The 15,168-nt window shown below is 38.8% G+C and overlaps 2 protein-coding genes across 2 annotated transcripts in view; one reads left to right on the top strand and one right to left on the bottom strand.

Moving 5' to 3' along the window:
- Nucleotides 1–2,630, bottom strand: part of LOC119420003 (stAR-related lipid transfer protein 13) — a 75,259-nt gene extending 72,629 nt beyond the window's left edge. Inside the window, exon 1 of the mRNA XM_037687370.1 lies at nt 1,914–2,630. Within this exon, the coding sequence (XP_037543298.1) occupies nt 1,914–2,630 (717 nt within the window). The remainder of the gene's footprint in view (nt 1–1,913) is intronic.
- Nucleotides 2,631–11,417: 8,787 nt separating this feature from the next.
- rfc3 (replication factor C (activator 1) 3) lies at nt 11,418–14,993 on the top strand. The gene is made up of 9 exons (XM_037687369.1): nt 11,418–11,529; nt 12,244–12,381; nt 12,552–12,619; nt 12,776–12,873; nt 13,786–13,967; nt 14,048–14,184; nt 14,263–14,361; nt 14,461–14,530; nt 14,622–14,993. The coding sequence occupies exons 1-9, from the start codon at nt 11,443–11,445 to the stop codon at nt 14,811–14,813; spliced, it is 1,071 nt and encodes a 356-aa protein (XP_037543297.1). The 5' UTR covers nt 11,418–11,442; the 3' UTR covers nt 14,814–14,993.
- Nucleotides 14,994–15,168: the final 175 nt, after the last annotated feature.

Genomic DNA, 15,168 nt, shown 5'->3' with positions numbered 1-15,168 from the left:
TCAAAGCTCATGTAATGTTAATATGTTTTTGTTCAATGTGTCCCCAAGAGAAAACAAACTAAATGCATGAAAGTTAAAGCATCATTGTATTAGTTGTGCCGGAAAAGACAGCTCCTTTAAATATCTGCATGTACTGACTGTTTATCAGAGTTGCATACTTAATAAACAGTCTTGATGGCTCAGTTGGTAGAGCTGCCATTCCTTAGTGGTCAACGGTTCAAATCCTGGCTGAGGGCCATTCTGGGTGGAGTTTGCATGTTCTCTCTGTGCATGCGTGGGTTTCCTCCGGGTGCTCCGGTTTCTTCCCACAGACAAAAAACACGATTGGTAACTCTAAATTGTCCCTAGGCGTGAGTTAGAGAGTGAATGGTTGTTTGTCTAGTTTGCCTCCATGTGTCCCTGTGATGGACTGGAGACCTGTCCAGGGTGTCCCCCGCCTCTCGCACAGTGACTGTTGGATATGGGCACCAGTGACTCCACAAATTCACCACATTGTTTATTGTATGAAATTATAAGTTCATAAACTGGACCCAGAAAACTATAAAATTGTGACACTGCTGCCCTCTAGTGGTTGACAGTGAACATTGAAGAAAAACACTAAAGTTAATTTATTGGCTGAGATGCACAGAGCAGCAACATTTAACAGGCCACAGTGTGTATACTCACAGTCACAATATTCTGGTGTGTGTGTGTTTTTGTCTTGTTTGTTTGTTTTCCTACAATTTTTGCACTCCACGTACTATTATTATTATTAGTAGTATATTATTACTATTACGCATATTATTTATGCTTTTTTTCTTATATCAAAACAAATCAGCTCATTCAGGACATAACTAATATTATCATACTTCTATTTTGTATATATTTTGTGAATTTCTCCCTCCTTCGGGAACTGTTAAATGCTTGTCTTATCTTTTTCAAGTTTACAAAATTTTTCTCAACAGAAATAAAGATTTTTGCACTTTCAAAAACATTGCTCTCTTTGGAATCTGCTTCAGCAGATATGTTCTTATTTTATCTTCTTATGCTACTTTCAATGTTCAGATAGCATTCTGCTACTTTTAGTTTTTAGCTGTTCTTTTGCTACATTTTGCTTCTATCTAGCTTTTTACTACTTTTGCTTTTAGCTACCATTTTACTACTATAGCTTTTAGCTAATTTTGCTTAATTTATCAAGCTTTTGTGAGTTTTAGCTTCTGTCTAGCCTTTTACTAATTTTATTACTATAGCGTTTAGCTAATTTTGCTACTATTAGCTAGCTTTCTGCTACTTTTAGCTTCTAGCCTTTTACTACTATAGCTTTTAGCTAGTTTCGCTACTTTTAGATAGCTTTTGCTACTTTTAGCTTCTAACCTTTTACTACTTTTTGATTTAAACTATCATTTTTATTACTTTGTATTATTTATTACTACAGTATAGCTTTTAGCTCATTTTCCTATTTTTAGCTAGCTTTTTGCTAGTTTTTAGCTTCTAGTCAGTGTATTGCTAGTACTTACTTTCAGCTAAAATTTTGCTACATTTAGGTAACATTTTTATGCTTTTCACCTTTTAACAATCATTTTGCTATTTTTGGATTTTAGCTAGTGATGTGCCTTTATTTTAGCTAGTGATTTGCCTTTATTTTAGCTAGTGATTTGCCTTTTTTAATTTTAGCTAGTGTTTTGCTCCTTTAAGCTTTAACAACTTTGTTTCAGCTTCTTCAGCAAATTTCAGCAAAGTCCTTCAGTGCTCAGCGTTCGTGCTGCATTTTCACAGAAAATTAATTTTCTCTGGTTAAATACTCCGTTGAAAAGATTTTGAGTAAAACGTTTACTGCTTCTGACTGCTGTGAAGTAGTTCATGACACCTGGAGCACAATGAACTGAACTGCTTCTTTTGTTGTTGTTGTTTTGTCCTTGTACTGTTGTAATTACCTGCTGTCCATCCTCTGCATCCTTGCTGCCCGTCAGCTCAGGTTTGCTCTTGCTGCTGCTCTTTCGTCCGCTGCCATGAAACAGGACATCCGGTTTCCTCCTCAAACACTTCCTGTTCCTGCTCAGGCTTCGACGATGGCGACTCACCAGGAATTCCCTATATTGTAACGTCTCAGGAAATTCATCATCATCATCATCATCACTCTCCTCTCCTGTAGACGTGGAGGAGGAGGCCTCGCCCTCATCAGAGCTCTCACTGACATCAATCACCTGGCTGTCAGAACTGCAGCCATAATCACAGAACACAATGGCACTAGGTTTGTGTTTCACGATTCTCAGCACGTCCAGCGAGCAGTCCTCTGATAGGTTCACGGACACAGGCAGATGGTCGTCGCTGCAGGTTTCTGCTGGAAAGACAGATGAGGTCTCACAGGATGTCACTTCCTGCTGCTCAGGTGCTGCAGGTTTACACTCTTTTATATTCAGCTCTTCAGACGCAGAATTATTACAAAAAGCACCTTTAAAATCCACTTCAGCTGCCTCTTTGTCCTGAACTGTCCCAGGAGACAGGTCTGAACTCCAGTGGTGTCCATTCTGCTTCAAGTCAGACTCGGCTGCATCACAGGAAAACAAGCTGTCCATCTCTAGACGCGTCCATTTTTGAGCATGGATAGCCACAGGTTTCAGGGAGGCACCTAAAGGAGCAGGCCCAGACATGGCTCTCGGGTGGGATTTAGGAGTTTTGAGATGGGGGGTGGGGGTTCTTGTCTTTGCAGTTTGCTCAGAGGGACATTCACAGCCTGGAGGTAAAGGTGCCTGTTGGACCGGACCTTCACGCATTACTTCACGTCTCACCGGGTCTTATAGAATCACTGAAAGAACCGACAATCTGGACCTCGTGTAAACACCACGACTCCTTTCACACCTGTGCAGGTGAGTGAAGAAGAAGAAAGAAAAAGACTGTCACTTTAAACAAACCAACACAAGTTCTCACACGTGCACATTATAAAGAATATATGCATGTAATAACAACAAATTCAAGTCTGGATGTGCAAAGACATTTACATTTTCCAGCCCCTCAAGATGCTGCTGAGACAAGCCTGCAGGAGTTTACATCACAAATTCTTGTTTCAGAACAATCCCTCAACAAACTGTTCAAAATATGGCACCAGTTCAGTGCCAGCGTAAAACACCTTGAATGCAATGTGATGTTGCGAGATGCCCCACTCAGAGCAGGTGCTGTGACTCACAGCTGCTGCCGTTTCAACTTTTAGCTCAGTAGTTGTGAAACAGAGTTAAAGACATTTTCATGTTTGCAAAGGTTGATTATCTGTGGCAGCCAGCCTACTTGCAACGGTACATCCAGTGATCATTTCCTTGAAGTTTTGTTAAAATCCTTCCAGTTGTTTATGAGATATTTTGTTAACAGACAAGCAAAGTTGACTTTAAATCATTAAAGCAACATTTTTAACTAAGCTCTTGTGCAATCTGCTGGTGCTCAGAAGATATTTTGGAAATCACTCTCAGCTTCTACCACACCAAACTTTAGGTCAATATCTGTAGAATTAAATAAATTGGTACCACTTTACAATAAGGCTTATAAAAAGTTTATACATATGTGTTATTAATTCCTCTATAAACACTTTATAAATCATTAATACCTGCTTACTATGCATTAATTAAAGGTGACAGACAAAACTGACCAGTTTCTTACCAAATAGTGAGCCAAATCTGTTCACCTATATATTTCATTGATAGTTGTTCTATTAAACAGACTATGTTACCTTGTAAATACAATAAACATTTGTAAAACTATTTCTTTAGCATATAATATTGTGTTTTATCATGGCATTACAAAAGTATCTACAACTAAGATTATATCCTAAAAACATAAGTTTACAAATGCTCATAGTGCTTATAAGGTAGTAACTTAGTCTGAAATGTTTAATATAATAATAATAATAACTTTTAATAATGATATATAACAAGTCTAGATGAAATAGGTGAACAGATATGGCTCGCTGTTTGGCAAGAAAATGGTCAGTTTTGTCTCGATCTCACCCTTAATTAATGCAAGCAGTTATTAATAATTTATTAAGTGTTTATAGGGGAATTAATAATGCATCTATAAACTATTTATTAGCCATCTATAAGGGGAGTCTTATTGTAAAGTGGTACCAATAATAAATTGTGTTCATTGTTGTGTTTTCTTCGGTCAGTTGGGGTGGCCACCATCTTGATTCATACTGAATCTAAAATTAAATCAGTTGTAGATTATCCAAGGATTCATCATTAAAATGTGTCCAGTAATTCATGAGATATTTTGCTGACACATGAACACACACACAGACATGAGTAAGAATACTATCGTCCACCTTTGTCTTTCAGCAGCAGCAATGTTCAAATGATTGTATGTGTAAATGATTAAACTGGGGAGGGGTCTGCAACCTGCGGCTCTGGGGCCACATGCGGCTCTCCGGTCCCTCTGCAGCGGCTCTTTCAAGCTTTGACCAAAACTAACATAAAACTGATTTGTTTTGTTTTGTTTTAGCAGTTTTCCAGTCATTTCTTTTGCAAATCCATGAATAATAGTACACATACTGGCTACTAGTTTGCCACTTCTTTTGGCTGACGTAGTTTCACGGTGTGCTCTTTCTCTCAAATTCACCAGAAATTTTTGGAATACCTTTAAGACCTGTCGCTGAGAAGAGATATGGTGAGTCAATTTGACACAAATAAATAAATAATAGTCACAGCAAATGGAAGTGCTTCTTTTTATTTTAAAATTCAATTACATATCCAACAAACTGGACTAATTTTCAAATTCACTTTAACTTTATGCTTAAGTCAAGTCAAGGCTCTTTATTGTCATTCGCAACGCATGTGGTGCATGAGGTGGAACAAAACTGTGTATACAGAGTCCCAGTTACATCAACAATATCAAAACTATTTAAAGTGTAAAAAGAAACAGTAAATAAGGATCTAAGATATAAACAGATATACACTGAACAAATGCAAAACGGTATGTTAAAAGGTCTAAGATATACACTAAACACTAATAGTGCAAAACGATACACAGAACAACAGCAGCACGATTCTCATAGTTTGGTTCGGCAAAGCATGCAACAAAAATATAGAAACAAGGCGCCAAAAGTGAAAAAGAAGTAAATCTACAACAGCATGGTCCTATTGGCAGAGTGGTTCTGATGACGGTGAGTTTATCTTAGCAACATGGTCCCATTGGCACCATGGTACTGTTAGAGGTGTGGTTCGGTTAGCGGCGTGGTCCTGTCAGCAGCTTGATGGTAATAAGGACCGCAGCAGCTGCCCTCCTAGACTGCAGTGCAGAACTGGGTCCGGCAGAAGGAGAACATCCTAGGTTTCCACGTGGAACCGAACGGGTCCGTAGAGTTCGGTCTGTGCAAGCAGATGGAGTATGGAGACAGCTGCCATGACAGGCCTGAGGCTGGAAGGACTGAACCACGATGGCAGGAAGGCAAGGCAGCGACACAGAAAACTCCACACGTGTGTCGCGGTCATACCCGTACTGTGGATGTGCAGCGTAGGCGCCCAAAAAAGTTAAAACAAAAGCAACAGGAACAAAAAAAGATTGAGTCGAAGCAGAAACATTTCACAGGGAACCTGTGAAGCTGCCGCTCAGCTGAACGTGGCCTTCTTGTCTCATTAATTACTACAATGTAAGATACTTAACTCATTTTTCCACATTTATAAAGAAAACTCGCATAGGCCTAAATATTACAGTATTTCATTTTTACAAAATTGATAAAAACTGTTTTTTTCTTCTTGACTTGTCATGTAAAAATATCAATAAATATTAGCAATCAGATATTTTTAGTTAATATACCCCATATGGGCCAAAAAAATACTCCCTTTAATGAACTTCAAGTGGTCCGCGGGCCCTCAGTTCATTAATCAAATTTGTAGCAAGTTTAGCGGCTCCATACACATTTTATTTAGTGAGTAATTGGGAAGAAATAGCTCTTTTAGTCATAAAGGTTACAGACTAAGTTTAACAAAATGATATAATGTACATTTTTTTATGAGATATTGGCTCATTTGAACGTTTTTAACCCAAAGTAAAATAGTTACGGTACAAAATAATGATAATTCAGGGTAACAAAAGCCTGCAAATGTAAAATTAATCCTAACTCATTAACTAGCTAAATATTCTAAATAATGTTTATTTTCCCGCAAAACATAATTTTAAACATGTTTTTATGGAAAGAACAAATTGAAAACTGCTGTTGAAAAGTTGAGCTACTTCAAGAACAGATACTTTTTATCAGTCTCATTAAAAAGGACTGCGTGAGCTCAGTTACCCTTCATCAGATAATTATCAGTAACCACAAATATCACTCGCAGACATTAAACGTTGAGAAACATAAAGAAGATTAAAAGAAATGAAAAGACGCGTGTCTCTGCATGAATCATTAGAAACACAGGATGTCAGTAACTCTTTGAGCTGTCCATTTAAATTCTGTCCGTATGTGCAAATAGCATCCACGTTATTAAATAAACTGTTAACATTCGTTTAAGGGTATAAACTGAAAAAGTAGCATACTTTAATGCTACACTTGATAGAATTTAAACTGTTTTGTGAGTTAAATTAAATGCAATAGACCAAAACAAAATGTACCTAATGCAATCCAGTAACATTCGGCTCACTACAATTTGCAGATCACTTTTATTTCCTTCTGGTTTTTGAACAAAGGCATTTTCCTCGAACACGTTGTTTGTTCCTGCTATACAGCTATTCTTAGCTGTTGGCTGCACACCCTTTCCTTGGCTTTACATTTTCTTTTCCTGTCATGCACACAGCAAAATGACTTAAAATGAGGTAAAAACATTTAAAAAAATACCTTTAAACTCTGACATAATATAATGTAAGATGGTTGCATAGCACCGATGTGTGAACAGAGACACGTTTCCTCATAAATCCTTCAGCCAGGATGTTTGAAAGAACTGCTGCAGTGAAACTCTTCACACAAAAAAAATGACTTCAAAACTGCCGTGTTAGAGAGCTTCAGGAGCTGCGAAAGCTCTTCGAAACATCTGGTGAAATGTAAAAAGAAAAAAAAAACGTTAAAATCAGATATGAACATACCGGGACATTTTGCCAGAACGCTGCAGTCCGGAGAACGAAGATCCAGCAGAACAATTCAGAAACAGATTATTTGGTAAAGATGTGAAACGCTGAGAGGGAGGAGAGAGGGGAAAAAGACTGAGGAATGCGTTTCCCTCCTACATTACCTCAGCGAAGAGAGGCAGGTCCACAGGCAGGTGTTTGAAATGTCAGTGTGTGAGTGTGTGTGTGTGTGTGTGTGTGGGGGGGGGGGGTCATGAAGTGTGGTTATAGTTTGTGACAGCCCAAGTGAGCAAAAGGGAAAAACATGAATCATCTAATTTTGTTGTGAAAATCATTTTGTATCTTAAAATGAAAACTAAATCAAAGGCCTATCACCCTCCACCTTCCATTTTACGGTTTTGAATTGAAGTCATCTTCAAACCTTGTGAACCAGAAGCAAAACTGCAAGATCTTGGGAGTTGTGTTAGCAGCACTCAGAGCAGTGCTAAAAAAAATCACTGTAATGCCACTTTAATTGGTGCTATGTGATTTATCTGTGCTGCTGATATGCTGCTGATTATCTCATGCTGCTGATTATCTCATGCTGCTGTATTCATTGGTGCACATTTGCTCACCACAGACTCGTGTTCGGGCTGCTGTTGTTATGCTATATTGTTTCTCATTATTAGTGTTTAGGGTATATCTTAGATCTTTTGGCGTGACGTGTGGCCTTCATTTGGCGTTTATCTTGGTGTATATCTTAGTGCACAGGTGTCAAACTCCAGGCCTCGAGTCTTGCAACTTTTAGATGCGTCTCTGATGCCACACAGCTGAATCAATAAGGAGATCATTAGCAGGACTTTGGAGAACTTGACTGCACTGAGAAGCTAATTCAGTCATATGATTCAGGTGTTTTGGACCAGCTAGTGCAACATCTAAAAGTTGCAGGACTCAGGCCCTCGAGGCCTGGAGTTTGACACCCCTGCGTGTATATCTTAGATCCTTTTATACCGTTTATTTTTACACTTTATATTTTTGCTATTGTTGAGTGTAACTGGGACCCTGCATACATAATTTTGTTCCACCTCATATACCACATGTGATGAGAATGACAATAAACCTACTTGAACTCTGTTATTTTGACAGGGTTCATTCCGGTAACTGTTTGCTTGGCTCCGGTAACTCTCAGGTTTACTAATGATAAAATTATGAACAAATATGACTGCCTTGAATGAATAAAACTTATATTGGATATGTAAACTGAAAATAATCACATAAACACTAATTTTAAACACAACAGCCACTTATAAGCGTCTTAATGTCACATAGGAACTGCCTCTTCAAATAGCATTTCTGCCTCTACCCTTGAAAAAAATCTCTGCCCCCAAGAGTGATGGAGGTGAGTGCCGAGCTAACCAGGCAGTCGTACGTGGGCAGGAGCCCACAGGCAGCCGCCAAGAACAGCTGAAGAGGCGCCTGGACATTTCACATGTGGAGTCGGACAACAATGAGCAGGGACAGTGTCAGGCTCAGAACCGTCAAGTAAGTGGGAGGGGGTGTAGGATGATAGAAGCAGAGTGTTTACAAATGTAGGTAAAAGTAGATGTTTGACAACCCATTACACCAAAATGCAGGAAATCACATCTACTTTATTCAAAATTTTCTGGGGAAGAACCCCCAGAGCCCGCCCACTGTTTGAGTTACGGCATGATCGGTTTACAGATTAAGCCCTGACTCAGAGCCAATGTTGAGGAACACTCTCAGCTACTACCACACAAAATGTTAGCTCAATGTCTGTAAAACTGGCTAAAGTACAGCCGTTTTTGCACAGTCTGAAGTCAATTAGTTGTGGCGGCCATCTTGAATAGGGTTACCTCGAGAAATTATTCAGTTGTAGATGCACATCCAGTGGTTACGTTCTAAGAGTTTAATTAAAATCCAATCAGTGGTTAACAAAACTATTTTTCTAATACTTCAGGCTGCCACTCAGACACTGGTAGAAACATTATCACCTTTTCACCTTTGGGCAATAACTAATTTTAAAAAGCCTCTTTGATGAAAAGGGCTTGGCATCCCCCAACCCTCCCCTCTCCCTCGTACACTGTGATATGGCTCAAGGGGACAGATTTTTCACCTTACGCTCACATTCCTCGACAGCTCATGAGGTAATGCTTTAAATTGTTCTTATCCTCTGTCAACTTCTTCACTGTCAAACCCCTTTTTAAGCAGCAACAGCAAAGCAGTCAATGAGCTTTGTTCAGCAGAGCTTGAGTTATGTCACAGGGCTCAAGTTTGACAGAAAAAAACATGAAGTTTTTGGAGGGAATGTCTTCAGTCAAGAGCAAAACCCTAAAATTTGTAACATTTTATGAAGGGGATTCTCCTGTTCAGGCATGTTCTGAGAGAGAGAAGATCTGGTCCCTAAAGAGGGATGTCTACCAATACTCTGTCAGAACAAAGCACATTTACGATAAAAAGGTTCTGAATAAAGTTTAGACTTACAAAATGTGTTCTGTTTGCAGGAACCTCGTGAGATTTTAGAGTGTTTATTATCTGGATGATTGATCTGCATGAATATAATTCAAGTACACGTTTCCATATAAGCTACGCCAACTTGCTGAGGCACGCTTCATATATAACATTCCTGTCACACACAGAGGTATTTTTATCTCAATCAGCCTGAGGAAGAGGAAAGAAACAGTAGATGGCCTTTGATGGGTTTGACAGCTTTTTTCAACTAGTCTGATGCAGAAGCAGAAGAAAAGCAAATAAAATGTCTTGTGCCACAGCTAGTCGCCATTAGGCAACACAAAAATGGCTATAACTCAGCCTATCTTACAGAAATGGGGCTAAAATGTGATGTGGTAGTAGCTGAGAGTCATTATCAACACATCCTCTGAGCGTGACATTTTGTCATATTTTACATCATTAGTAGTTTTCATTTGTTGACCAAAATGGTAACAACTCTGTCATTTCTCAACATAAGATGGTTTTAGTTTAAAACTCTCGCATGAAAAGTGGCGAGCGATTTACATTCCTTAAAAGGAAGTCTTTTCATTTCATAAAGTGTAGCTATACAAGAAAATACCTCAGCATGACATTCATTCTGTGTTAAGTAAGCTAAGCTGTCTTAAAAATGTGACGTTGATACTGTCTGAAATCTTTATTTTGACAACAAATATTGTTGTTCTTTCAGTGAGATAATCTGAATTATCCTCTAATTTGGTTGTTGCGTGACAGAAAACAGGGATTTAAGATTCTGCATATTTCCTGTTTAGTGTGTGAGGAACAATATGACTGAAACTGGACATTTTTATACGAGAGAATGTGAGGCAACATAAACTTGTGTGAAAGGAACCAGACTGCTGGGTTCTTAGACCAGATATTGCTTATAGAACAGAAAGATTTACTGAAATGCTCACACTTTTTTCACGGATGCAGAGGCATGTCTTGCTTAGTGTCAGATTAACTGTCTCACATTTCTTTGTGGTATTGGACCGTTCAGTGGAAAAGATGCTATCCTTCGTCCACAATCCTCCCATGGTCTCATCCATCCGGTTGTCCTGGGTCAAGGTTGGGTGTGAAGGACACTGCAGTACATCTGATGCATAGAAGAGGACATGGGCAACTTGGAAAAAAAAATTGAAAAAAAAAGAATGATTAAAAATAAACTAAATAATGATTTTATATTGCATAAGATGAAAGTGATCATTTGAGCTGGTACACCTTTAAATCTCTATAGTGGTTGGATATGTCTGCTTTGGCTCTTAGCAATCTGCTATTTCTGCTTCTAGCTAGCATTTCGCTACTGTAAGTTTTTAAACAGCCTTTTTGCTATTTACCTTCCAGCTAGTCTTTTGCTACTTTTTAACCAGCCTTTCAGAATATTTTGCATGTAGCTAGCAGTTTGCTTCTTTTAGCCTTTTAAGCTATCTTGTTCTTTTTCAGATTTTTTACTTTATTTGTACAATGACCAGGATTGACTTACTTAATTATTAATAAATCTTCGAGAGCAATGTCCTCACACAGTCTTGTTCTTGTTCCGTCTAATATATTCTTGATATTGTTATAATAAAAATGTTTCTGTCAACACAGGATGCAGCTGTTTTCTATGAAGATGCAGCAATATGCTGCGATAATAAGAAAGTTACTTTTATCACTGTTAAAATGCAGCAATTAAAGAAGTTATTGTTTAACAAAGTTATTACTATTGTTCCTACACCTTATGGGGTGACTAAAAGTTTAAACTTACACCCTCTCTCGAGCAGACAGTGTTCACTTTTTCACCACGCGTATTTAGAAATTTTGACTCCTTTCCCTTTCCGTAGTTGCAGGAAGCGCAGCAGCGCGGTTGGTTTTGTTTCGCGGGAGTTTCTGAGTTTAGCTACCTGCTGGCAGCTTGTCAACTCCGACGTTATATTAGTTTACTGAATCGTTGTCACAATGAGTTTGTGGCTGGACAAATATCGACCAACTTCCCTCGGCAAGGTCGACTTTCATAAGAAGCAAGCGGCTCAGCTGAAAAACCTGGTGAGAAGAAAACGACTTATGCTAATTGTTTCCAGGCTAGCACAATCACAAACCGGACACTAATTACTCGTTTAGCACCGCTACAAAACAGATTATTCCCGTGTTGGTTCATGTGTATGCTTGTATTATTTGCACATAAACATATTTAGGTTTCCAAAGTTGAATGCGTTCAATTTATGCGTAACTATGTTATGATACAATCCAATACAACTTTATTTATAAAGCACTTTCAAAACAACACAGTTGGCCAAAGTGATGTGGAAAGGATGACTGCTCTCTGCAATTTTGAGTTCATTTTACTTGATCACTGTAAAAGCTAGTTTAATTCATAAATTGACGTCACACAGTTGGCTAAACACAAGGATAAACTAATAAAACATCATTTTGGGTGTTTTCTAGTATAAAAAAATTCAGTAAGTCATTTTCTATGTGTTGTTTAACATCTTTAAAAACATTTTATTTAGAAAAGTGAGCATTCCTAACTGGTTCAGAAGTGTTTTGGAGCATACATGCTTTATTTTGGAATTTAAACCAGTAATTTATCATATTGGACAATATTGCATGTGTATTAGTCATTTTAGAATTAATCAGTAAATCATTCAGTTTTGTTTTCTAGAAAAGGAAAGTGCATCATAATTATTTGTCTAACCTGCACAAGTCTAGGTTCAAATCAGCACGCTACTCCAGAGAGCCCAACTTGAATTCTTGTTTCAGGTTCAGTGTGGCGACTTTCCTCACTTGTTGGTGTACGGTCCATCAGGAGCAGGGAAGAAGACCCGCATCATGTGTTTACTGAGGGAACTGTATGGACCAGGAGTGGAGAAACTTCGCATAGAGCACCAAACTGTCGTGGTGAGAGGCTAATGAATGGAAAAACTTGGCTAATAAACTGTGCAGTACAGAGCAACCTTTAAAAAAAATCCACAGATGTGTTTATTGTAACTTGTTCTCATCTATAAGTTTAAATTGTCTAAAGATTCAAACGATGCAAAGAGATCCTAACTCCTTTTTTTGTACAACAGGCTCCATCAAAGAAGAAAATAGAGATTAACACAATAGCCAGCAACTATCACTTGGAGGTCAACCCAAGGTAACCTTGTAAAAAAGATGACTTTCCTCTGTTTTTGTCGACTTTAAAATTCAGTTCAGATTAATTTCACTGCTTCAAAAAAGACTTCAATTTACTGACGTCTGTTTGGTTAGAGAAGCTAAAACAGTTTTAAGGTGTTTTCTTTCCTTATCGCAGTGATGCGGGAAACCAGGACCGTGTGGTGATTCAAGAACTTATTAAAACAGTGGCTCAGTCCCAGCAAATCCAGTCGAGCACCCAGAGAGACTTCAAAGGTAACAAACATTTGTGTCATTGCAACTCAAGCGCAGTTTGACGCAGCTGTGAGCACTGAATAAATGAATTATCCAGTTCATTTTTTATGATTAGTAGGCCTGTCGCGATAAACAATAAATCAATTATTCGCATGATAAATGAAAATTGTCGACCTCGTTTTCATTTATCGGCTTTCTCGTTTCTTCGTCTCTCTCTTTCTACTGAAGACACTGAAAGACAAAAGGATCCACTCTGGTGCTCTTTACTAACTCCTCCCTTTCTCTTTAAAATCTATTTTAACGATCCAAAATCGCGTTTTTGGATCGCTAAAAGTAGCTAAACTGAGAAGCTAAGCTAACAGGCTGACCTCGGGGAAAAAAGCCTCCGTCTTGTCGAAGCTCCAAAATTCACAGTTGAATTCTGTGCCTTTGTGTAAAAAGTTTTTCTCTGCAAAAAGAAGCCGAGAACTTGTTTACTGATTTTTATTTTTTTATTTTATTAAACGCTTTGTGTGAAAATGCTATGCTAAAGAGCTCAAACCACACCGAACGTCCGCCATTTTGAGAACCAAAGAGAGACAGCCCATGTCGCGTCAAGTTGCCTCCCTCCCATTTTTCTTAAAGAGACGCTGCTCGCTCCCTCTCTATCCATCCTTCGGTGCAATAGTCTTATACTGCTATCTGGTGGTTCAAAAATGTACTACATGCAAAACAAATAAAAAAAAATCTTCTTAAATTTGACAGTTCCTAATTATTGTCAAATTTCAAACAGTATTATCGTTTATCGCAATAATTTCTAAGGCAATTAATCGCCCAGCAACATTTATCGTGACAGGCCTAATGACTAGTATAATTTTTCTTGTGGAAACTGGTTTCCATATATGCCTGTAGCCTTTTATAGCAATAATAAATTAATTAGCACTCTCCTCTCAGTGGTGTTGCTAACAGAGGTGGACAGACTCACAAAAGATGCTCAGCATGCTTTGCGTCGCACGATGGAGAAGTATATGTCTACCTGCCGCATCATCCTTTGCTCAACATCCACCTCCAAAGTCATTGAGCCAATCAGGAGCCGTTGTCTGGCGGTCAGAGTTCCTCTGCCAAGCACAGAGGAGGTGAGAAGGGTTGGAACAGTTTTAGGGTTTAACATCGGATATATGTTTGTTCGGGAAGTTAATTTGTTTTTCATTTCCAGGTCTGCAGTGTACTGACATCGGTGTGTAAAAAGGAGGGTCTGCTCCTGCCCCCCGAACTGGCCAAACAAATCAGTGAGAAATCCGGGCGCAACCTCCGCAAAGCCCTCTTGATGTGCGAGGCCTGCAGAGTGCAGCAGTGAGTTGTGACTCTTCTAGTAGAAGTGGATCATTAGTAACTATTTGCTTATAAAGAGTGTGATGACCTCCTCCCAAGGTATCCATTTTCAGCCGACCAAGATGTTCCAGAGACGGACTGGGAGGTCTATCTGAGAGACACCGCTAATGCTATCGTCAGCCAGCAGAACCCTCAGAGGTACGGAAGAGGACAGAAGGGAGTGGGGAGTCCCTTTATCAGGAGAACGTTAATCTAACTGTGATATTTAATACAAATCCCCACCCACTTCTGTTCCAGGCTGTTAGAAGTTCGAGCTCGGTTGTACGAGCTGCTGATTCACTGCATTCCTCCTGACATCATCATGAAGGTACAGTTTTCTACACCTCAACTCCCCATCACAAGTTTTTCTGCTTATTTAAAATATAATAAACAGTCATTCATGTTTCATCGTCTAACAGAATTTGGTAAACGAGCTGCTGAACAACTGCGACGGGCAGCTGAAGACAGAGGTGGCTCACCTGGCAGCGTACTATGAACACAGACTACAGCTGGGCAGCAAGGCCATCTACCACCTGGAGGCTTTCACAGCCAAGTTCATGGCCATGTACAAGAAGTTCATGGAAGACGGGCTGGACGCCATGATGTTTTAAGTGTTCAGTGGACTTGTAGAGTTCAGAAGCTCTTGTAACTTTCCAACACGACTTTCAGAGAGTAACTATCAAATGTGTGAGAAGTTTGGTTTATGTTGAGAATTGTTGCCTGTATCGGCAGCTTAATGCACCGTTTAAGGTAAAAATGACAAAGTAGCAAACAAAGCTTTGTAATAAAATATGATGAGTCACAATAAAAATGTTTTTTTTACATGTGGTTGCTGCTTTACAGTTAACACAAAAATTCAGCCATGAAACTTTAGCTCCTGATCTCATAAAACAGCAATAACAGAAGCAAGTGACCACCTTCTCTCTACAAAACCCCTACTAGCTTTTATTCTTTGTAAAAAAAAAA

The sequence above is a fragment of the Nematolebias whitei genome, chromosome 14, assembly GCF_014905685.2.
Source record: "Nematolebias whitei isolate Nwh7 chromosome 14, NemWhi1, whole genome shotgun sequence".
Classification (NCBI taxonomy): Eukaryota; Metazoa; Chordata; class Actinopteri; order Cyprinodontiformes; family Rivulidae; genus Nematolebias; species Nematolebias whitei.
Note: the sequence above shows the minus strand (reverse complement) of the source record. Positions and strands in the feature narration are given on the sequence as shown.